The sequence below is a fragment of the Brienomyrus brachyistius genome, chromosome 13, assembly GCF_023856365.1.
Source record: "Brienomyrus brachyistius isolate T26 chromosome 13, BBRACH_0.4, whole genome shotgun sequence".
NCBI lineage: Eukaryota > Metazoa > Chordata > Actinopteri > Osteoglossiformes > Mormyridae > Brienomyrus > Brienomyrus brachyistius.
The window spans coordinates 24,414,608-24,439,306 of record NC_064545.1 but is presented as its reverse complement, the minus strand read 5'-3'; the positions used below and the strand labels follow the sequence as shown (position 1 = coordinate 24,439,306).

Below are 24,699 nucleotides of genomic sequence, written 5' to 3'. Positions count from 1 at the left end.
CCTCTTCCGCATGCGTGAACATCTACGAGTAGATCGAAGCTGTTCATGGGTTATGTAGTCAAATTAATACAAAGTGTCTTTAAGGTCTACTGGAGAATACGTCATATATAACTACAATATCCATAATAGCATATGGTGTTCGCCACCGTAGAGAGTTAGCTATCCGGGGGATATCGTTCTGCTGCTCTAGCTCTCCTGTCTATTTCACCCTCTCCCTCTTCCTGCGGATTGACATAATACAGTAGAAAAAAGCAAAACAAAACATTATAGGCAAAAAATGGCGGAGCTCGGAGCGGGGAGCCTTCAAGTAGGGGACCCTGCATTTAATTACCAGGAGCGAGAGTTTAACGAGCGATTGAAGCGGCTCTACCCGGCCGTGAATGAGGAAGAGACCCCCTTACCCCGATCGTGGAGCCCCAAGGATAAATACAGCTACATCGGGCTCTCACAGAACAATCTGCGGGTTCATTACAAAGGTATACAGACATGACGAAATGTAACCATGACTTGGCTGCCTTAATCGGAGCAGAACTATCCTGAGCGCTACCAGCCTGATATTTGGAATAACGTTATGCGACTGTACGCATGCAGTCGCCCCAGTGTAGTTTATGCTGCTTTCCGTGCCCCTGCTTTGTTTGAGTAATAAGAAAAATAAATGTCCAAACGACTGACAGTTAGCTTGTTGACGATGACATTGTTCAGGCATGCCAGATTAGACTGTCTGTTCGCAAAATAATTTAGCCATCTGTAGCTGTGCCCTTCCTAAGAAGTTTGAAAATGTAAATAATTAATAATTTGTACCATTTACAAGCTGTAGATGCGATGCGTTTGACTGTATTATTATAGCTGGATGCCGTATAGGCATGACACGCATACGATTAAATATGAATGTCAAGTATGCTATAAAATTTCTCCCAGGTACGTGAGGCGCATACGTGTGTACATGTTAATATGTTTATATAATTAAGCTGCTGCCTTATGCCGTCCGATCATTATTATGTTGGCAGAAATATTTTGTGATGAGGTTTAGGTGTCGTATCGGCGATCATTCTCCTAATTACGGTGAATTTATCGCGGAACAAACAGGTTGATCATAACAGGACAGGCTGCTATAGCTCGGACTCGCCAGGATGTTTCTTTGTGTTAGACGGATATAATCTGCATTTTTTTCCTCCTGAATTCACCAGTCCAGCTTTCCCTGTGTGAAGTTGCCGTGCGAGTCCCTTTGCCTTAAGATAATTCGTCGGCTTTTACGATGTAAGGATTCGCCCCCAAAACAAAGGAGCGACTATCCGTCATAATAATTTAGGGTATCTGTAATGCTCACCACGCATCAAAATGGTGATACGACCTCCACTTGTCTCACAGTGTTTTTCACGTGGTCGTTGTTTATCCGTTTATCTCTTTATTAATATTTTGCGTGGGGGGGGGCGGGGGGTTATGTGTTTAAAAATGGAAATGGTTGGGTGAAGACAGTGCTGGTGTTTTGTAAGCGAACTGTGTCATATGGCGATGGCATCCGTCCAGGTCACCTAAGGAGGGTCTGGGCAGGATGAACATGTGAGGTTTGATGTCACTCGGGTGAGCGCACTTGTCAAAACACCATTTTCCTTTTTCCATCTTGCTGCTGTTATGCCAGCCACCTCACCCCCCCCCCCCCCCCCCCACACACACACACACACACACACACACACACACATATATAACATGCACCCATGCAGTTAATTTCAATCAGAAGATCAGAATTTGAATGTATTACAAAAAGGGATTGATTGTTTTTTTGTAACCCAACATGAATCCACAGAGCCTAAAATTGCAGGATTTCCTCTTACTTCATTTCTACATGCATCATTTGTGTTTTTTTCCTCTAAACAAACAAAAGACAAGCGGTGTGATCGCAGGTGGGCCGAGCTGCGTCGGGTTCCAAGTTCGTTTCTGCTTCGTGTGTCTGAGATGGACCCGCTCGGCGCCGTTTTCCCGCCTCATCCTGCTCGTGTAGGAAAATTGCCGGATGGGGGGTGCGAGGTGTGCTCCCACCAGGAGAAACGGGGTGCCCTAGTCATGTCCAACTGTGTACCAGTTAGCCCGCCAAACCTGTTCACTGGTCTGCAGGCATTTCAGCCGCAACCCAGAGGGGTCCTCGGGTGTCATGTTCCGAGCGGGATAGTAGTCCTGACCCCTGCCTGTATGGAAAGAGCCCAAGAATAGAGCTATACCCCCCCCCCCCCCGAGCTGTCCAGTAAAAGGGGGTGTCCTCAGTAGATGACAGCTACTTCAGCAGCAGGCTCCCACGTGGCTTCACCCCCCTCCCCAGCCCCGTGTGCTGTGCTAATATTTCATGTGTGCAGTTTTTGTTGTTCCCTTTTGCCCCCCCCCCCCAAGCCCTGAACCTCCATATTAGTCCCAGTCGGTCTTTCTCACTCAGCTGATTCTCTGGTCACTCCTGCCAATGTTCCCGTTTCTTGGTCTTGGGCCAGAGCTAAGTTGCTAGGCGGCGGTTGTGTTTTTATGGAGAAGAGGTGTTTTCATTTATGGAGACACAAGGGGCCTGTCAAAATGGGAAAGCGGAGGGGGATGGGGGGCACTGAGAGGCCCTGTGTGTGTGTGAGTGTGTCTGTGTCTGTGCGCACACGGGTAAAAGCAGCGCAGATCTTGGCAGCTGGCCCAGGGTCCTTGACGGAAATGTTCCCTGTGCTGCCTGTGTGGGCACGGGCGTCTCGGTTCAAAGGTCAGCACGTTTCTCAGTCAGGCAAAATGGAGGACACCTATATTTTTCACGTGAACTGCATCTGTTAGCGAGCTGCGGAGGCATATTTGCCGGAGTGCTTTCTTTTTCCGAATCCTCCTCTTTTTAAGAAACGAGGAAGAAAGGCTGAACACTAACCTCATACACAAAGGGAAACTGCCTTAATGAATTTCCAGATTTTATTTTGGTCTCTCTAGTCAGTAAATCCCTGAAGGTATTAAATGAAGTATGCAATGGAGGGAGAGCAAAGGCATGCTGCAGGCCCAGGAGGATAAAAATAGACGTCTTTATTTGTGTCAGTGCATGACCGAGCATCGGGGGTCTCTGCGACTGGAAGCAGGTGCATGTGTGTCCGCGTATGATGCATTTTTGCTTACGAGGCATGCTTTGCGCAGTAAACATGCGCCGATACGGGCTTGTAGCTCCTGCAGGTTCAGGGCCTGTTTGATATGGAAGGGATTGACGGACAGCGTGCGCGGCGAGCGGAGTATAGTGGTAGGGTTAGCGTGGGGGAGGGAGGCGGATTATGGGGGGGGCAGGGGTCAGTGTGGTGTGGGAGCTCAGATTAGGAGGAGGAGCAGTAGAGAAGTAGGAGACGCAATGTTTAATTTGGCTTACAGAGGTGGTTTGTGGAGGTAGAGGAGTCCTGGATTTTACAACTTGGCTGCAACTCCAGTCTGATGTTTACGAACCTCGGGCCCCCACTGGATAAATTTTTAACTCCCTCCCGTCCCTCTGCTCTCTCCACGTGTCTGTGTGTGCGACAGGAGTGATTAAAGGTGAGAGTGGCTTGTCTGCGGAGTGTAAACACAGAGAGGAGAGCAGCTTTTGACCATCTGTGGCTTGGAAGCTGAGGCTCAGCCCCTAACCCTCACACCACCCGTTCCTCCGTAGGGAAGAGAAAGGTGCACAGGTGCCTGCGCCTTGTGTTTTTTTTAATTTTTAATTTACTTCCTATGGCCATCCTGCAGTTTCTAGTTTTGCCTTGAAATGTTCTGTGTGGCTGTGCCTGCAGGTCAGATTATGCGATGTTAATCATCACCTGCAGCGTCAGTTGAAAGTTTAAGGTGTGACGACATGGCCTGTCGCTGTCATGTTTCCCTTTGTTTCTGTGATCTGAGCGAGGCGCCGTGTCCCGGCCGACAGCCCATGGGACCTTCCCTTCCTTGCTGAAACCTGCACACGCTACCGTCCCTCCAAAGTGTGACATCATCATGTTTCGGACTCTTCAGAGCGCGATGGCTAGCTCCTCGTCGCTTCTGAGTGAATCACTCGGGCAGGTTTCTCAGAAGGGCTTGTGACAAATGCCCGCACCATGAGAGTGGAAGGGGGGGCGGCCATGATTTTTTTGTTCAGGCACAGGGAGGAACGCGCACCGGGTCGGAACTACACTCCCATTTTCCTGTGCATGACATGCAGCTTGAACTCTTGTTGCTAACATGTTCTGACCCCATTGGCATGATCAGGGAGCCCCTATTCTGATGGCTATTGCCTAAAAAACATCAACCATAAATGGACACTTACTTCTAAAGGGGGGGGGGGGGGCAGGGATAAACTTAGACTGTTTGATTGACCAAGAGACGCTGGTCACAGTGTGTTTACGTACACAGGCGTGTTTTGCCTTAGGTGATGCTCGGAATGAGTAAACATTATAAAAGAGTGTGGAAATAATCTAAAAATCACAAGCATGTGATTTCATGGTCTGTGAATATTAGTGTGCATTAGTAATGAAGATAAAATCACGTCAGTCCGATGCACTCTGCCTGTTCCTCTATGATTCCCTTGTCCTATGATGCAGCTGGATATGTGCGATGCGTGTGTCTGCGCAGACGATGCAGCTCTGTGTGCGCGGAGGAGTCATCGCGGTGTTGGTGCTTCCAGGGCTTTCAATCCTGCTGTGGGTGGGATCGCCACGCTCTGCCAATCGCTGCATGGTTTCACTGTAAGCCAGCCAATAAGTTAACGAGGCGGTGATTGGCGGCGTGTGGTTGATCCCGCCCACCCGTTTTCTTTCTGCCGTCGCTACCCCGCAGATGTGCCTCTCAGGCGCGCACCAGACGGAACGCTCTGTTTCCGCCCAGGCAACCCGCTCGCCCGCAGAATCCTGAGGTACTCACACCTGTGCGTGATGTTTCCCAAAGTGCTCTGGGCCATTCTGCCGGTTCCGCGGCTTCCATCGTCCTGGCGATGGGAGGAGGTGGCGTGATGATGCGGATTGTGTAACAGGTTGTCAGAAGTCAGACCACAGTCATGCCTGCTACCAGAATAGCAGATTTACTGCAGTCCAAGCTGGGTGGAGCTTCACTGGGCATGGAGCAGAGTTTTAAGAGTGATCAGAAATCCCTATAAAGGCTTAGCACAGGTACTGGAACGACTGTGTTAGCTATACCATGTTTACTGGGATGAAAGTGCTCCTTAGTATTAATAGTGATTGTGTTTGGGTGGGGCTGTTCCATTGGGAGCTTTTAGGGAGAACTGGCAGATTACAGGTGGAGTTGGGGTAGGGGTCCAGTGGGGTTATAATATATCCAATCAGGATAAAGATTTACAGAGAGCATATTTTCCTTGGGTCACCTCCTTTGCCAGGCACAAGCCAGGAGCGACTTAATATCACCCATGTAGTTTTTTTTTGTTTGATTAATTAGTGGTGAAGCGAATTAAGCTCATTTAATCAATCAAAGATTATGCATTTGAGTCATTAGGTAATATTAACGCCCGGGTGGATTGTTCGAAGTCCCGGCATGTAATTCAGCGGTTCCTGTGTTTGAGACGCACGAGCGAATGCTGTCTTCTTTGCCCCGCCTCCCCCAGGTCATGGGAAGAACCACAAGGACGCGGCGTCGGTGCGAGCCGCCCATCCCCATCCCGGCAGCCTGCGGGGATTTACTACTTTGAAGTGAAAATCGTCAGCAAAGGAAGGGATGGGTAAGCACTCATCAGGCGAATCGCCAGTTGGCTTCATGAAGCGCCCCCTACAGTCTGTCCGTGTCATTGCATTCTCCTGCTGTCTGAGAAATGGGAGTTGACCCTGCTGATTGTGGCCTGCTTTTCTTTGGCAGGTATATGGGCATTGGCTTGTCGGCTCAGGGGGTCAACATGAACAGACTGCCTGGTAAGTTTGGGCTTCGGGTTGTGGGGTGGGGCTTTATGTGGGGTGGGGCTTTATGTGGGTGGGGCTTTATGTTGGGTGGGGCTTTATGTGGGTGGAGCCAGTGGTGGGTTTGGACGTGCGCATGGGCACATCCTGTGATTCTCTGGTGAATGGGGGACTCCTTTCTCGCCCTCCCTCCTGGACCAGTTACTGCTTGGGTACATTGTGCATGTGGTGGCCCTTGAGGTCATGTGACCTGCATTCCAACACCGTTGTGCCGCATATGGTGGAGGTGACCTTTCGGCACGGGGGATGCACCGTCCTTTCGCCATGTCCGTCACCATTTGCCTTTGCTGGTTCTCATAAACGTTTATGCTAGTGGTGAAGCAGGAGACGCCACGCTGCATTTTTAATAAGTGTGGCAGGATGGCGATGAAGCACTGATCTACGGGATCCCACCTCCCCTGGGGGGGGGGGGGGCTTCTGGCCATCCAGGAGCAGGCTGTGGCTTCTCTGGCCAGACTGTCGGGGAGCCGGAAGGGGTCAAAGGGTGAAGCGGCAGCAAAAAGATCACGTCAGTCCCAAAAACACACGGTGATGCCGGAATGTGGCTGAACCGAGTCCCTTATGAATAATGGAAGACTGAGTAATACAGGATGTTTTACAGCTGACCTGCGAGGTAAAGAGACCGTGAGCTCAGTGAAGGCGCGAAAAAAAAACCCTTAATATGAAAACTAACTTTTATCCACGTGTGAGCGTTAAAGACGTCCTGCATTTCCACGGGACAGAATCCTTAAGAAGAAAAAAAAAAATATGGACTTGTAAGTGAAGATGTCGTGGGTCACATGACACATGTACGGTGTGGTCCCAGGACAAAATGGGAGCAGGTTACCATCGTCAGGCCCCGCCCCCAATCTGCCATCCGGCCTGCTTATGTCACATCGATACCTTTCAAATCCACGCCTGAATGTATAAAACTTTCCAGCCTGAGGTGCGGAGGTCAGACGACAACATGGTGCTCAGATGCATCATTCATTCACAGGAGCCGAAAAATACCATAGTAACGAGCAGCACGGTGTCCTGTGTTGTTTCCTTGTTACGGTAAACAGTGATTGGCTTTGGCTCCTGGTGACCGCCAGCCAACCGCTTCTGTTCGAGTGCTTTGTCCAAAACGGCACCACCACCTTTGGTTCAAAATTGCCAATGCACTTGATTATCAGACATTTACAATCAATAGTCTTCGAGAGGCAGATGCTACTAGGGTCCATGTATTACTTTGGGGTGCTTTCGGCTGGGGGTGCTGCGAGGAAGAATGGGAGACAGAATGTGCAGTTGATTCGTTTTGTATGCGAGGCCAGTAATGCACAGACATCGGCTACACAGGGAGTGATGCAGGATTTGCCTGAATGGGAAGGAGATGCAGATGGTGAAGGTGTGAAGATAGCTTTGTGGAATATGGCGTGATCTAGACGTGAGACCCCAGCGAGACTGTGTGACTGTGCGTATTTTGTGTGACTGAGTTGATTTCTTATGCAGGCCTGGTGCAGTCTGACGGGGTATGACTGCTGATTTATGATGGCGGCCTGGTGTTGTCTAACTGTATGACTGTGCTGATTTGTTATCTAGGCCTTGTGCAGTCTGACTTTCTGTCACTGTGCTGGTTTGTTATGCAGGCCTGATGTTGTCTGACTATGTGTGACTGTGCTGGTTTGTTATGCAGGCCTGGTGCAGTCTGTCTGTGAGTCACTGTGCTGATTTGTTATGCAGGCCTGGTGCTGTGTGACTGGGCTGATTTGTAATGGAGACCCAATGCAGTCTGACTGTGTGGTTGCACTGATTTGTGATGCAGGCCAGGTGCAGTCTGACTGTGTATCAGTGTGCTGATTTGTCCTGCAGACTTGGTACAGTCTGACTATGTCACTGTGCTATTTTTTTATGCAGGCCTGGTGCAGTTTGACTGTGTGTCACTGTGCTTATTTGTGATGGAGGCCTGGTGCAGTTTGACTGTGTGTCACTGTGCTGATTTGTTATGCAAGCCTGGTACAGTCTGACTATGTCACTGTGCTATTTTTTATCCAAGCCTGGTGCAGTTTGACTGTGTGACTGTGCTGATTTGTGATGCCGGCATGGTGCAGTCTGACTGCGTTGATGTGCTCGCTCTGTGATGTCTATCTGCTCCCCACCTTCACTTAGTTCCTGCACCTCCATCCACCTACGTGGCCAGTGATCTTCCATCATGACTGAATTATATTTACCAGCACTCTTCCTGCCATTTTTCACACTAACATACTGTTTATATAATATGACTTATTGCCATTTCGTTTCACATCTTCCTGACGGCTATGTTAATGCAGTCACTGATACAGTGCTTTCTTATTTTTATTGTCTTATTTTATGGTTTTGTTTTATTTAATTGACATTTTAATCTTTTAGTCTTATTTATTATAATCTTATTTTCCTTTTATACTATTCTTTGTATTAGATATTTTTAAATCCATTAAGCAGGTGGAAAAAACATTTCACTACACCCTTGTCTGTATGTGTGATGAATAAAACTTGAATCTATTTGTATCATTAGTTTGAAGCTATTTTTATGCTCCTATGTTTTCTTGTTTAAATGCGTTAGTTGAAGCCAACCCACGGCAGTGATCTAACCCACTTTGCACATCGGGACGTTGAGCCCAAACAGTGTTGCTGAGTGTCTCTGAGCAGGAGAGGACAGTACCGCTGCTGCCCTGTGTGTGGCCAGTGTCCTGTCAAAATAACGTAATGTGGTAAAAATATTCACTGTTACGTGAAACACAGCTAGCAGGAAAATGTTAATTATAATTACTGAGGAGACCGGGCCTGTGGTCAGATTGGAAGCTGTAAGGTGTGTGTGTGTGTGTGTGTGTGTGTGTGTGTGTGTGTGTGTGTGTGTGTGTGTGTGTGTGTGTGTGTGTGTGTGTGTGTGTGTGTGTGTGTGTGTGTGTGTGTGTGTGTGTGTGTGTGTGTGTGTGTGTGTGTGTTGGGTCTGTGGAGGGGCGGCCCTGTTCCAAGGTCAGTGCATGGACTCCTAGTTGATGCCAGTGTTTATCCCACCCGACCCTGTGACCTTCCTACTTGTTCCCCTGTGTTCCTTTATACATACATTGGCTTGGCCGTGTTCTCTGGCCTGTATGTCTGACGCAGTAAAATGCTTCTTTCAGCAGTTTAATGCATCGCCGTTACCTTCCGTCTTCACACCGGCGTGTGTTTCACAAAACGCTGCTTCAATCGGGCGCAATCTCTTGCAGACCAACCCCCCCAGGCCTCATCCCCCCGCAAGAGTAATTTATCTGGAAGACACTGGTACCGCGTTTCCCATGTGATGTGCAGGGCGCCATACAGAAGAATCCAGAACACTTGCTGTATTGTGGATCCTGAGTCCCTGATTTTTGTGGGAACTGTCACTGGGGCAAGGTGGTGTTTAAAGTCACACTCGTTTGATGTCGGATCAGGGGATTCTGCTGTTGCACCTTAGAGTCAGAAGCTTTGCCTGGTACTGTTTGTTAAGAAGCTGTTTTGGATAAAAAGCAGCAGCTCACTACAAGGTGTAACGAGCCGGGGGGGGGGGGGGGGGGGGAGTTTACATGCCTGAGGCCTGTTGTAAGGGGGGGGTTTGTTTGTGTTGTTGGTACAGATTGCTGGTGTGCTATCAGGCCGTGTCGAGGCCCCACTGCGTTCATAAGACGGCGACACCCATGTTGCTGGCATGATGCTTCACACACGTGCTCTCAGCCATCTGCACGCGTGTTCTGGCTCCGTGTGGCTTATTAGCGATGCGCTATGTTTGCTGCCAGCCAGCCCTCGCTTCCTCTCTCCGGTTTTTTTTTCCCCGCTAACACACGCTCGGATACGACCGCTCTCGTGTGAGCGCACACAAACGGGACCTCCTGCTGTGCACGTGATCGACGCTCCCAGCGTCCTCCCTTCCCTTCTTCTGGCTGTGTGCGTGCTTGTGTGCGTGTGTGTGTGTGTGTGTGTGTGTGTGCGTGCCCATCTCCAATCTGTGCCCATTGCCCGCGGTGACGGGACTAATTTGGCGACAAGTTATATTTAGCGAGCGGCGTGCTAAGCGTACAGGAACACTGTTACCCAACACTTAGCCTGTGTGTAGAGCCGCAACCCCCACCCCCCAAGATGGACCAGGTGTAGGAGGAGGGGGCGTTTCCGTGCCCTCCCCCCTGGCAGCAGTCACGGGGGAGGTGGGGGGGGGGGAGTGCGGGGGTGTCTGGGACTGTGGGGCTCAGCAATCCGCTCTCTGGCTCCTCTGCCTGAAATTGGCCCTCTCTGTTTCACTCTGTTCCAGCACCTTCCGTAGCTCCTGCCACACACACACACACACACACACACACACACACACACACACACACACACACACACACACACACACACACACACACACACACACACAGCTCTACTGTGTCTGTCTGGGTCTGTTAGCCTCCATTATTCATGTGGAGGAATGTACACGACTGCTTCAATTCTCTCTTTCTCTCTCTCTCCCTCTCTTTCTCCCTCTCTCTCTCTCTCTCTCTCTCTCTCCCCCCTCTCTTCACACTGAGAGATCTGCCCTCTTCTGATTTGGGGTTGAGGATTCATTCCAGGCCTGGATGTAATACCCGGATCCACCCCTAGCCTCTCACCCGCCCCCCCACCTTCCTTACTCCCCCAGTGTACACTCCCGCTTGTCCAGCAGACACAGTCTGCCAGCGGTCGCCATCTCTGCCTTCCGTTCATCCGCCTCTCTCCATATTGAGTGAGGCCAAAACTGATTCCGTGCTCTGCCCGTGGTGTGTGTTTGCTGTCTTGTTTTAGTTTTGGCTCTTTTCAGCTTTCCGTTTTAACTTCACTTTTTAGGCTGGGACAAGCACTCGTATGGTTACCACGGCGACGACGGACACTCCTTCTGTTCTTCAGGAACCGGCCAACCATACGGCCCCACTTTCACGACGGGCGATGTGATTGGCTGCTGCGTGAACCTCATCAACAACACCTGTTTCTACACAAAGAATGGCCACAGTTTAGGTGAGGATGGTTTTGGTTTCCCGGTGCTCCTCTCTGTTTTTATGCATTCAGATAAAGCCGATGGTATTGAACCTTTGCCTGGTGATGGTGGAGATATCAGTGCGATTCTCTGAGGGCTTTTCCTGTCTTGGTCTTGCAGGTGTGGCCTTCACCGACCTTCCTGTAAGTGTGGCAGAATTATTTGCCTCTCTCTCCCGCTTTCCCCTGTTCTCGGTCGTGTTTCATGAGCCGATAAGTAATCGGTTTCTCTGCGCTTGGTGAGATGTAGATTCTCGCCATGTGACATCAGGCTAAAAGGGACTTTGGGGGGGGTTGAGGAATTGTGGGTAGTGAGTGACTGCTGGTATGTAAATACCAATGGTGTAGATGAGGCTTTGAGACCAGTACAAGTTGGGTACCAGGTACCATGTCCATGGGTTATGATCCTGTCCCCCCTCTCTCTCCCCCTCCCCTCCTCCATCGCTTTCTGTTTACCACGCTTCCAGCCCAACCTGTACCCCACAGTGGGCCTTCAGACCCCCCGGGGAGATCGTGGATGCTAACTTCGGGCAGCACCCGTTCGTCTTCGACATCGAGGACTACATGAGCGAGTGGAGGGCCAAGATCCACAGCATGATCGCACGCTTCCCCGTCGGGGAGAGGCTGGGCGAGTGGCAGGCCGTGCTGCACAAGTGAGGGCGTGCGGTGATGCGCTGTGACGTGCGGTGATGCGCTGTGACGTGCGGTGGTGCGCTGTGACGTGCGGTGATGCGCTGTGACGTGCGGTGATGCGCTGTGACGTGCGGTGATGTGCTGTGACGTGCGGTGATGCGCTGTGACGTGCGGTGGTGCGCTGTGACGTGCGGTGATGCGCTGTGACGTGCGGTGATGCGCTGTGACGTGCGGTGATGCGCTGTGACGTGCGGTGATGCGCTGTGACATGGGCACACACGCGGTGACACATGCAGAGATGCTCCCAGACCGGAGGCACAGTGCAAGCACACAGGCAGACCCAGAGCCACGGCAGGCTCACATGTTCACACACAAAACACACCTCCTCACACAACTCACCTTAAGTTATATTTCAGTGTTGTTATTTGCCAGTGAATGGATGCCGTGGAATAGGGTGAAACTGGGCAGTGAAGTTTGCGGGGGGGGGGGGGGGGGACTGTTTAAAGAAATAGTCCGGGTGCCTCTGACAGAGATGGAAATTTCAGGTCCAGAAAGTAAAAATCCAGACCAAGATTTTGTTTCAACCAGCCAGTTAAATACTCTGCAACTGTGACTATATATTCAACTGGCTGGTTGAAACAAAACCTTGGTCTGGATTTTTACTTTTTGGACCTGAAATTTCCATGTTAATGTGCCTCTGGTGTCCACCAAGTTTTGTCCACACGTATGTATTTGCATGACCACAAACAGAAGCACACGCACACACTTAACACGATCCTGCCCACATACACATACCCACACACTCGCACTCACTATACTGTTCATGCGCTCACAGTGCTCTGTACCAATGAGGCAGATCCCCACACAGTTAGCCAGTTAACCGCTGTGCCTGCTGTCATGTGACAAGTGACTGACATCTCTCATAACCCAGGAAAGTACCTCGGTCTTGAGCGTGACCTGCTTGGCGATTCCGGCCGCTGACGCTGCGTTCCTCTTAACCGCTACAGTATGGTGTCCAGCTACCTGGTGCATCATGGGTACTGTGCCACTGCCATGGCCTTCGCCCGAACAACGGAGACCATAATCCAGGAGGAGCAGAGTTCTATAAAGAACAGACAGAGTGAGACTCCCTCAGATTCACACGTGCACTCACAGAAACCTTCTGTGAAGGGGGAACGAGCTCTCCACATCCTTTAGGGGGCGGGATTATCACGCTGTCCAATCACTTGACTATCCGTTAGTCGTGTTGTCTCTGATCGGGAGAAAGCAGATAGTGATTGACAGCACAGTCAAATCTGGCCCACCCTTCGAATTCTGATTTGTCTGTCGTCTGTAGCCCTAGAATTAGATGGTGACGTACTGCTGTTCTCCCCATACAGGAATACAGAAGCTGGTGTTAGCGGGCCGGCTCGGCGAAGCGATTGACGCCACGCAGGAGTTATACCCTGGACTGCTAGAACGCAACCCCAACTTACTCTTCATGTTGAAGTGAGTAACCTCAGACGTGGGCCCCCCTTTTTACCGGAATAGCTCCCACCATGAGATACGAATTTATAAATAATTATAGATATGTAAATAGGTCTACGTGCGAGTGGCTCATTCCCCTGTAGCCCCCATTGTGGCAAACGCAATAACACGGTTACCTAATGGTTTTTGTTCTCTCAACACGGAGTGCCCCAAAACATACCTGTCTGTACTGTACACTGTAGATGCGTCCTGTGATTACCGGGGGTGTCTGTGCAAGGGGGGTGGCCGCTGGAGAATTCCCGATTCAGGGCAGTCACACCCTGCCACCCAGACACAGAGACAGGGAGGTGTGGATGATTGGAGGGACTCTCACTGGGTAATGCTGGGGGGAGAGTCACACAGAGATGGAGCTTGAGGTGGGTGGGGTGGTGGATTCTGAACATCGTAACGATATTAATACTGATTACATGATAGGGGATAGACAGGTGGTGTTTACTGAACATCAATTTAGCATTAAAGTTCTTAGGGATAGGGGACGGGCGGGTGGTGTGTACTGAACACAGCATTAAGGTTCTTGTGTGATAGGGGACTGACAGGTGATGTGTACTGAACACCCATCCAGCATTAAGGTTCTTGTGTGATAGGGGACTGACAGGTGATGTGTATTGAACACCCATACAGCATTAAGGTTCTTGTGTGATTGGGGACTGACAGGTGGTGTGTACTGAACACCCATACAGCATTAAGGTTCTTGTGTGATAGGGGACTGACAGGTGGTGTGTAACTGAACACCCATCTAGCATTAAGGTTCTTGTGTGATAGGGGACTGACAGGTGGTGTGTACTGAACACAGCATTAAGGTTCTTGTGTGATAGGGGACGGGCGGGTGGTGTGTATTGAACGCAGATCAGCATTAAGGTTCTTGTGTGATAGGGGGACTGACAGGTGATGTGTATTGAACACCCATACAGCATTAAGGTTCTTGTGTGATTGGGGACTGACAGGTGGTGTGTACTGAACACCCCATCCAGCATTAAGGTTCTTGTGTGATAGGGGACTGACAGGTGGTGTGTACTGAACACAGCATTAAGGTTCTTGTGTGATAGGGGACGGGCGGGTGGTATGTATTGAACGCAGATCCAGCATTAAGGTTCTTGTGTGATAGGGGACTGACAGGTGGTGTGTACTGAACACAGCATTAAGGTTCTTGTGTGATAGGGGACTGACAGGTGGTGTGTACTGAACACAGCATTAAGGTTCTTGTGTGATAGCATAAACACTGGCTATGAACAAGCAGTAGAAAACCTTGAGTATGTCTTTGAGAATCTCGTGGAAGAAGGATGTATATATGTGGGCGTATGGAGTGTGCAGAGACACCAGCGAGTGGGTCGAAGAGCCGTGTGGCCCCTGGGGTGGGGGGGGATGGCACTACTTTCACACCCTGCAGCTGGGTGGGGTGTCTGAACGCTCTTGAGATTACAGCATCTGCTTAGGTCTGATTAAGGCTATGGGGAGGGAAACTCTCACGGCTCGTCATGTCACAGTGAGCTACAGCGTCACCATGAAATTATTTGCAATTCCCGAACCTGCATCACCGGCCCCCGAGCAGGGTGACGCACCGGGAACCCTCCCCATTTTCGTGATTAGTCACTGTGTCGTTGCGTTCCCCAGGTGCCGGCAGTTTGTGGAGATGGTGAACGGTACAGACAGCGAGGTCCGCTGCTTTGGTACGCGCTCCCCCCAAGTCCCAGAACAGCTACCCCAGCTCCCCCAGCCTAAGTCCCCCGGCACGGAGCCACCAACCCACACTTGCACAGCACAGGTAATGTGTACATGTGTATTGGCTGCAGGCTGTGGGACTGGACTGCCCCCTAGAGGTTGTGCTGAAGTGCTGCAGCTCTGCCCACCATGTCTCTCCTGCCCCCTTCTCAACCCACAGACAGCCCTACCTGCAGCAATGGCGTCACCCAGCAAGAACAAGAGCCACAGCAAATACCCCCGGCGTCAGCTCAGCCTCCTCTTCCTCCTCCTCTTCCCCCTCCTCCGTCAACTACTCTGAGTCCAACTCCACCGACTCCACAAAGTCCCAAGCTCACAGCGCACCAGCAATCAAGAGACCAGGTGAACGGCTGGGGCTGGCCTGGTATGATGAGGTCCGAGTGCGCGTTCTGTTTCCGCGATGCGCGGTGAGGTCATGGTAAAGGTAGAGAGCACTTTAAAGGGCGTAGTGTGACGTATGTGAAAGACATAAGATAAATAAAGCAGGTGAAATGCACTTTAAAGGGCGTAGTGTGATGTGTGTGGGAGACATGTGAGCTGAGTATAGTGGAAAGTGAGTAACATCATGGGGGTAAAGGAAGGAATAGTGTCCTGAAAAAAGCATAGTGCTAAGGATGCCGGATGACACGGTATGACCTGGGTGCGGGGTTAGGGAGGGTGGGTGAGGCCCCTGTCCCCCATGGTGTCCTTGGCCTGATATTCCCCTTACCCACTTTACATTCACAGCAGGGATGAAGACATACTGTAGGTCATGGTTAAATCGGGGGCCCCCTTGTGGGACAGTTTGTCCCAAGGCCATTATGTTTATAAATAATGATTCATTGGCTGAGGAATGATGAATTAATGAAGTGATCTCTGTGCAGAGCGCTGACATAATAAGTGTGTCCAGCTGGGTTACTTTCTGCTTGAGCAGCACAGCAGCCCGCAAACTGAGCAGGAAATAAAACTGCAGGCTGAATTGTACTGGTGCGCGCGATGTCTGCGTGCTTTCCACAGCGACAGCGAGATGGAGATCGAGGCCGAGCACTACACCAACGGCCTGGCCGACGCCTCATCTGCACGGATCGTCAATGGCACCCTATAAGCATGAGGAGATCCTGCAGACAGACGGGCACGGCCTGGGAAACGGCCTGGCAGGTGGGCAGCCTCTTACTCTCCAGCCCCTCTGCTGTAATCTCTCTTCTTGCAGTGACCCCCCTCTATCTCCTCACCGCCTCCCGTCCGCCTCCCTGGCTGCTGAGGGCAGTGGCATCTGTTGCATTGTAGTGTGGATATCGCGAAGTGTGCGTCAGTGTGACATCCTGCCGTGTGACACTCCGTGCGCCTCTCCGCTGTTCAGTACACTCATTCTCACTCACCGTCTCTCTCTATCACTGTCTTGTCCGTTGCTCTTTCTGTGTCTCTGTCACTCTGTCTCTGCGTCACTCTCTGTCTCGCTCGGTGCCACTTTCTCTGTCTCTCTCTGCGTCACTCTCTGTCTCGCTCGGTGCCACTTTCTCTGTCTCTCTCTGTGTCACTCTTTGTGTCTGTCTCTCTCTCTGTCCACTCTGTCTCTGCGTCACTCTCTGTCTCGCTCGGTGCCACTTTCTCTGTCTCTCTCTGTGTCACTCTTTGTGTCTGTCTCTCTCTGTGTCACTCTTTGTGTCTGTCTCTCTCTCTGTCACTCTGTCTCTGCGTCACTCTCTGTCTCGCTCGGTGCCACTTTCTCTGTCTCTCTCTGTGTCACTCTTTGTGTCTGTCTCTCTCTCTGTCACTCTGTCTCTGCGTCACTCTCTGTCTCGCTCAGTGCCACTTTCTCTGTCTCTCTCTGTGTCACTCTTTGTGTCTGTCTCTCTCTCTGTCACTCTGTCTCTGCGTCACTCTCTGTCTCGCTCGGTGCCACTTTCTCTGTCTCTCTCTGTGTCTCTTGGGTCAGTATGTCTCTCTCTGTCTCTATCTTTGTCTCACTCTGTGCCGTTCTCTCTCATTCTTTGTCTCTCTCCATGTCTCTGTCTTCTGTCTCTTTGTGTCTGTCTCTCTCTCTGTCACTCTTTGTGTCGGTCTCTCTCTGTGTCACTCTTTGTGTCTTGTCTCTGTGTCACTCTGTGTCTTGTCTCTGTGTCACTCTTTGTGTCTTGTCTCTCTCTCTCTGTCACTCTTTGTGTCTGTCTCTCTCTGTGCCACTTTCCTTCTCTCTGTCTCTGCCTGTCTCACTGGGTCACTCTCTATCTCCATGTTTTTGTCTCTCTCTGTGTCACTCTTTGTGTCTGTCTCTCTCTGTGTCACTCTTTGTGTCTGTCTCTCTCTCTGTCACTCTTTGTGTCTGTCTCTCTCTGTGTCACTCTTTGTGTCTGTCTCTCCCTGTCTCACTGGGTCACTCTGTATCTCCATGTTTTTGACTAGCTCTGTGTCAGTCTGTCTCTCTGACTCTCTCTGCATAAATCTCTGTCATTCTGTCTCACTCTCTGCAACTTTCTCTGTGTCTCTCTGGGTCACTCTGTATCTCTGTGTTTGTATCTCTCTCTGTCCTGTTCTGTCTCACACTATTGCACTCTACCACACTGTGCTGCTCTGTCTCTCCTTTGGGTCACTCCGCATCTGTGCCTCTCTGTGCCTTTGTCTTTTTGTCTCACTCTCTGTTCTCTTTGTCCCTGTCTTTGTTGCTCTGTCCCACACTGTGCCCCCACCCTCCTTGGCACATTTTTGTAGATGCTCAGGATTAGCACAGCCTCTGCTGTTTGTCATCAACGCCCCTGTCGGATGTTAAATCATGTACCCCCGGCTGGCTGTTATCACTGTCACCAAGAAGGTCATGTTGTAGAGAAAGCTCTAAGACGCATCTCCCCCTGTCACACACACAGAGGACGGCAGCGCCTCCAGGCAGCTCTGCGGGGGGAACCTGGCTGCAACCGAGCGGATGATCCAGTTCGGCCCGCGAGTTGCAGGCGCTGAATGAGCAGCTGTGCCAGGATTACGGCAAGAACCCCACACACAAGAAGATGCTGCAGGTGCGAGACATCGCATCAGCCTCGTGGAACCCGGGGACACTTCGGCTGGGCCACCAGCTGCCAGTCCAGTCACTCGCTCTCGGTCTAACTTTTCCGTTCGGTTCTTCTCTCCATGTCTTCCTCTCCTTCTCTGTCTCCCTCTTTCTGTCTCTCTCTCAGGATGCATTTAGCCTGTTAGCCTACGCAGACCCCTGGAATTGCCCAGTTGGGCAGCAGCTGGACCCCACGCAGAGGGAGTCGATCTGCTCTGCCCTCAACAGCGCCATTCTTGGTAAGGGCCTAGTATGCTGGACAAGCACGAGCAAACTTGCCGGCATTAATTTTCGCCGGCTCTTTCACACACTCCAGCAAAGTGGTGTAGACATGTCCTACATTTTCAGAGACGGTCATCTTTCTGAGTTAAACCATCGCAAATAGTTTAAAAATTCTGTGTCCTTGTGCCTTAACACCCCCCCCTCCCCCTTCGGGTCCTCAGAGTCTCAGAACCTGCCGAAACAGCCCCCCCTGATGTTGGCGCTGGCCCAGGCCAACGAGTGCGTCCAGTTGATGGCCCGGGTCCGTGCTGGGTCCTGCTCCTTCGCCAGAATCGACAGCTTTTTGCACTAGCCCCAGCCACAGTGAGTTCTGCCGTATCCATGTAAACGATAAACCTGTCAAGGTCTGTCCCTTCCGGTCCCCACAAAGTGTCCACATCCCTCCACTGCCCCAGCAAATGCATGGCCCCCTAAGTCCAGGTGCCATAACCCCTGGCGCAGTGCTTAGGCCATACTATCATCTGTCATGATGTAGCAAACAAGATCCTATTTTCTACCAGATGTTTAAACTTCCTATAATATTCTTGGTTTCCTTGTTGGTCGTCAGTTACTTCTAGAACAATACTGACTGCTGCTGTCTTGGCTTGGTTTCCATCTGCTGGTTACAAATGGTATTACACATTTCTAATGACGCCAGAATACATCATTGCTGTAGTATTAGATTGCGGGATACAGTTCTAAAAGGGCAACCTAAAGCAAACTGTTAAACCTGACTTCAGTACATATCCCGGTGGATTAAGTGTAAAACTGCAAGCTACAAGCTAATCTGCCTTGTTCCTTTTGCTTCAGGCACTGTACAGGACAGCTGAGAAAGAGGACTTTCCACTCCTTGGCCATCGTGACATAGGACAGCATGAATTTCAGTTGGTGTGCCGTTTGACAACCGGTGGATGTTTTGGGGGGGGGCGTCGGGGGGTGTGGGTTAATAATACAGTACATGAAAAAGGCTTCTTTTTAAATTTAGTATTATCAAATACAGATTGTGTGACACTATTTAAACATTATTATTATTCTGTTCATCTAGTTTTTTTTTTAGTTTTTATTTTGTCATTCATTGTGCTCATCTTGGAAACTTCTAGTTCCTTTTGTTTTTTAAGGGCAGAATCAAATTCCTTGCATACAATTTAAAATTTGTGTATGCCGTATTAATTATATTGTTAATAAGATAAAGACATCATTGTAATTAAGTGAAGTCCTTTTGGTTTCTCTCACCCAGAACTCAGGTACATGAAACGCATATTTAATTTCAGCATGGAATGTTCTAGAAGCTCATTTTGTCTTACCAGCAGTACAGTGACTCTGTGGTGTGCCTGATTTTTAGCTCTTTTACCAGATATTTGGGATTGTGATAAACTGAAATCATTGCGGCAGTGGTGCCTGGAGAGTCGTTGCCCCACGGCCGCCAGTCAGCGACTCTGCATGGCTGGGAGTCCACACTCCCTCTTGTCGGCGCCTTGCTGGCTCTCTCGGGGGTGCCAGACCAGGGCCTCCCAGCACACCACGACTCTGTCTAGGTCCCGCACGCCGCACTCTTGGACCTTGCGAAAGGGTTCAATGATATTTGGAAAGCGATTGCAATGACAGACGCGATGGGCTGACTTCACCGTCACTTCCTGACTAGTATATATTCTCCCGGGATAAGCCGCTGGTATCTCCGTGAGTGTGTCTCTCTTGCGGATGACCTTCTGACCCCTGACCATAATTACACTGGTTGCTAACCTGGGATGACATCATTACATGTAAAAATGAAGAATTTGTTTTCGTTTTTTGGTTAATACTAAAGAATAGAAGTCGCCCCTTTATACTTGAAATAAAGGATTTTTAGAGAGACGAAACTCTGGCCACAGGATGCTGGTGATGCATGCTGGGAAACTTCAGTCATCCATCATCCTGTGGGGACCTGTTGATTTTTTTTTAAATGTAGGACACAATGTTCATTTCTACTCTTTCTATTTCCTAAATATTGAAATAAGGTCAAGGATCAGGTTTACTAACATGCCAAATATCGCTGTTCATTTAAAGACTGTGATGACTGTTTTTTAACATCTTATCCATTTATCTAGCCTGTCTAGATGGGCTTCAAATTTTGAAGATTAACAGTGATTTTCTTTCATATATATGTATATATATATGAAACTGAGTTTGTGTAACTAGGTCATAATGTTATAGCATTCTGCATTTTGCGCTGTTACCGTTTTAAATGTAGATATAGCATTACTAGACCTGAATACAGCTGTCATACATGAATCTGACAGCCGCGTCGGGACGAAGTAAAGCTTTTCATTTTTGACAGGAAGCAGGTTGCTGTAGTCAGTAGGCTTCACCCTCATCCTCGTATACGGATTCTATGTTCGTGGTTTCTGCAGTCCACCTGTGGATCGCTGAACACCGAACCCGCAGGAACAGGTCACCAATCAGACGCTTTCCTTTAGGTTTTATTGAGTCCTTTCGTCTCACAGTTGTTGATTCTCCATGTCCCTTGCTAGAGCTCTCTCGTCTCCTGTTTTGTGTCGCCTGACTCCTCTAATATGACTGTCTTGACGTTTCAGTGTTTGATCTTATGAAATGAGGGTATTATTGGGTATTATACCAAGTTTTCACCTGAGCTTCGACTAAGGGCCCCTGATTTTTTTAATTCAGACATTTTAATCCATTGCCCGACCCCAGTTCTCCTGTAAGCTGTACGCCCCCCCCCCCCAAATCCCAGTGCAAGGGAGGATCTATCTTACTTGGTGATTCCGTATCTGGTGCCGTCATCTCTGTTTGCCGTGGAATGTTTGCTGTGTGAAACCTTGGCACATGGCCACATCCTTCACCCCAATCTATGCCCCCCCACCCCTGTCACACACTGTCAGTGTGACTGTACCCCCCTCATGGTCAAAGCGATGCCAAGCCCTCCTTCATTCCCTGATATTGTGCGTCTTGACGTAGCTAAAGTCCTTCCTCCATCTCTACCAAAAAGACGTTTGTACTGTAGCGCCACCCCCACCCCTTCTGTTTCGGTAAACAGAACCCCTCCCAGGTCGAGGACCGTTTTTCCCCGACACCTTAGTCCAGCTTTGTGGCGAAGTCGTGTATCGGCCTGGACGCAGCTAGCGGCCATTCAGGCTTAGCGCCTTTCAGGTTCCATAAATGACGCGTTTTGGACGCTGCCAGACAGGGAGTGCTCTGCTCCCCCTACAGTTCCTGCTCCTCCAGTGCTTACCGTCGCTCCACCTTAAAGTTAACGTTTAGTTTAAAGGGTCATCTCCTTTGGGCACAATCAGGGTAGTCATTCTTCCACGGCATCCTCCTAACATGCGTCCTGGCAGGATGTCGGGGAGGACAGGGGGCCGTAGGCGTGACCTACAGCTGCTGCAGAACACCCCCGTTCAGCCCGACAGAGTGACCGTTTGCTCAGTGCCTCTTCAGAGTCACACTTCGGGCTTTAGGACAGGTGTCCTTCCGTTAAATATGCTCTTGACCTCCTGGGTGAGTTATAACGTTGGTATTTTCACAAAGATGCGATTAAACGTGATTTTACGTATACCTAGCCTACTTGAACTGGTCTGCATTAATACAGACCTAAGAACAGAGTGGCAAGAACCTCCCTGCGAGGTTCATTTTGACGACCGCACAAGTCGGGTCCTGGACCGGCACGAGAAAAACAGGAACGTTTGTCACAACTTTCCATATCCTTGAGTGAACCTTTATAATTGAGCCATCTGACATTTCTGCCAGTTGGGAGCCTTGAAAAGTGCTCTCCAAAACAGAGTCAGGACTCTAACTCCCGAGGGTTTATGGAGCCCTCATGCATAGTCGCATCATCCAGCTCAGAGTTCTGGCCTCACCATCAGCAAAAGGCACCAGGCAATCAGCCACAATAAACTGAAGCCCCACTTTTAAAGATTTAGACATAGGAATAAGGTAATTTATTATAAATAAGTTCACTTCAGAAAGACACCCCACGTGACGTAAGGAATGGAATTTAACTGATCAACTATTACAAGCTGTGCACAATTTTATTTTTAATTTTACTGAGTTTGACTTTAGCTTTTGTGGCATAAGTTACCCTCTCTACTTAGCATGAACGTTTGAAAACCTTTAAAAACTATTAAGAAAAACATAACAATGAAAAAAAAATCCTACCTATGTACTGGAAATATGGAAAAGAAATATTGTATTCTGTTGTATTTTGACAGAATTATTTTTATTAAAAGACATACATGTGAAAATCATTTCATCTCATTGATTTTTTTTTGCATTCAGTCCACCGACTGATTGGGGGGGGGGGGGGGTGTTTGTCTATTCCTTTTATCAGACCAGCTTTCCAAGTATTGTAACATGGTTTTTCAAATATCTACAACTTCATAGAAATAGCAGTTCATAGGGAGGGACGGCTTGGATGAGTACTGCCCTCAGGAGCAAAGCATGCTAGCCCTAGGGAAGGGACCACACAAATGGATGGTTTGAATGTTGGTAAACATCAGTGCTGGGGTGGTCTCCTGACCTGGGGCCTGTTTTATGAAGCAAGATTTCTTTCTCAGTCGGATAACGTGTCCGATTTAAGGTAGCCTGGGCTAAATGGACTTAATATTCATTCATTCACATTTAGCCCAGACTACCTTAAATCCGACAAGTTATCCGGCTAAGCAAGAAATCCTGCTTTCTGAAAAAGGCCCCTGGATGCTCCTTAAAGAGGCTGTTTCATAAACATGAGTTCCCTAAGAAGGAGGCGCTCTCTGAACTTGCAGGAGCTCCTGGCTTTGAATGACAACGCCAGTCGCTCTTTAACACCCTAATGTATTTGCAGTGGAAATGTAATCCCCTGACTGCCTACATATACTCATTATATATAAACTAAGCTTACTGGGCAAATGCAGATCAGCTTCTTATAAAGTAGTTGGCCCAAAGTGCTTCACATATAGGTCATCAAAAATTTGGACACACCTACCCATAGAAACGTTTATTTAAAAAAAAAAAACAATTATAAAGACAGCAAAACTAGAAAATAACAAAAATGATTGGTTCAGAGAGATAACCAATCAGATTGTAGCAGAGGTGGGTCCAAGCGACCAGAGGAAGCGGGACCAACCAGATGTCTTGGTCCCGCCTCCTCTACAATCTGATTGGTTATCTCTCTCTGAACCAAGTCTTTTTCCATTCTGCCCTCAGCTGGAGCATTTGGCTTAGGAGCGCTGAGACTCATGTCCCATACTGGCTTAACCTGTTCATCTTTCAGACAGGAATGTCTAAAACATAGCTAACAGTCGTAAAAACAATAGCCCCAAAAGGGGATTTTTAAAAATAAATTAGGCTCTTCATCAGCAGAATATCATTATTCATTTTGTAAAGTTTAATCAATCTTTATTCTTTGTAAGAACAGTAATGAAGGTACATTCTATGAATCAATTTAAATTTGGGGTTATACAATCAGTATTAATTCCACATGGATTTAAGGCTGCAGAATTTATCCCTGCTACATTTCAACGATGATGGCTGTAATCATCTATCGCTCACCTTCTCCGACCTAGTGCCTTTTTTTCATGCATGTCCAAGGTTGAAACCCGGACGATGATAAAGTTAGACGCTCGCCATGTATTTTCTGTGACACGGATTCAATCAATAAGATTAATGCAATATACTAACATTCCTTGAAGGCGAAACCCCGACTCACTACTCCATTCACATAGTATCATAAAGGAATTGATTAATAAACATGAAATACTCACACAAACATGAATAAAATTACTGAAGGGGCCTGGAGTGTTACTGTGTTGGTCTTAAGTCCATGAGTAAGAAACTACTTGTGAAGATCTTTGAGCTTCTTAAAAAAAGGTGATAACAGCAACAAACAGCATTAGTATGTTGTATATTACTAAGTGTTAACTTTTTATGGTAACAACCATAAAAGTTCTATTTTCAGGGTTTGTGTGACAACCAAAAATATTTTAATTGTGCTAGGAGTGAGTGACTTGTGAAGACTTTTTAAGAGCAAAACATATTTCAGGCAATTTTAGTCATTCAGTCAGTAAGCAGGGATGGCACTGTTGCCTCACACCTTCAGTGTCGTTGGCTCGAGTCCTATCTTTCTTGTGTGTGTGTGTGTGTGTGTGTGTGTGTGTGTGTGTGTGTGTGTGTGTGTGTGTGTGTGTGGGAGGGGGGTTCTCCCAGGTTCTCTGATTTCCTCCTGAAGCTTCAACACATGCAATTAGACTTACTGGCATTTCTAGTAGTGAGTATGTGCCCTGTTCTGCAGGTGTACCACAGCCCTGTGCCCTTTGCTCCAGGCCCCCCTGTAAGGAGGAGAAGTGGTCATATTTATGAATGGAGTTTAGGACATGGAGTGGATCAGTATTCACTGGTACACAGTACCAGCACCTCTTGTTTTTCGCAGAGTACTGGTACCTCTCAATATCTGCTGGTGCTGAATAACATGGGGAGTACCTGCACCTGGTGCTGAATAACATGGGGAGTACCTGCATCTTGTGCTGAATAACATGGGGAGTACCTGCACCGTTATTTTCCATAACGGGGGGTATCTATCCCCCCTCGCCTTCAAGCACCGATGGAGTTAATATTTTAATCTGTTTTAAACCAGCTAATTAAAATGCATCAGGGCAGACAGCATTATTT

General features: G+C 48.9%; 1 protein-coding gene across 1 annotated transcript; it reads left to right on the top strand.

The window, feature by feature from the left end:
• The first annotated feature begins 160 nt into the window (after positions 1 to 160).
• On the top strand, positions 161 to 22,301 carry ranbp10 (RAN binding protein 10). Its single transcript, XM_048972786.1, is given in 24 exon segments — positions 161 to 476; positions 5,558 to 5,619; positions 5,622 to 5,671; positions 5,806 to 5,858; positions 10,719 to 10,886; positions 11,026 to 11,048; positions 11,372 to 11,404; positions 11,406 to 11,557; positions 12,545 to 12,657; positions 12,917 to 13,025; positions 14,676 to 14,742; positions 14,744 to 14,785; positions 14,787 to 14,826; positions 14,944 to 14,968; positions 14,970 to 15,000; positions 15,002 to 15,101; positions 15,104 to 15,125; positions 15,780 to 15,861; positions 15,863 to 15,920; positions 17,624 to 17,694; positions 17,696 to 17,770; positions 17,930 to 18,041; positions 18,246 to 18,387; positions 18,874 to 22,301. Coding segments are annotated over 23 exon segments (1,818 nt in total). The 5' UTR covers positions 161 to 277; the 3' UTR covers positions 18,377 to 18,387; positions 18,874 to 22,301.
• The last annotated feature ends 2,398 nt before the right edge of the window (positions 22,302 to 24,699 follow it).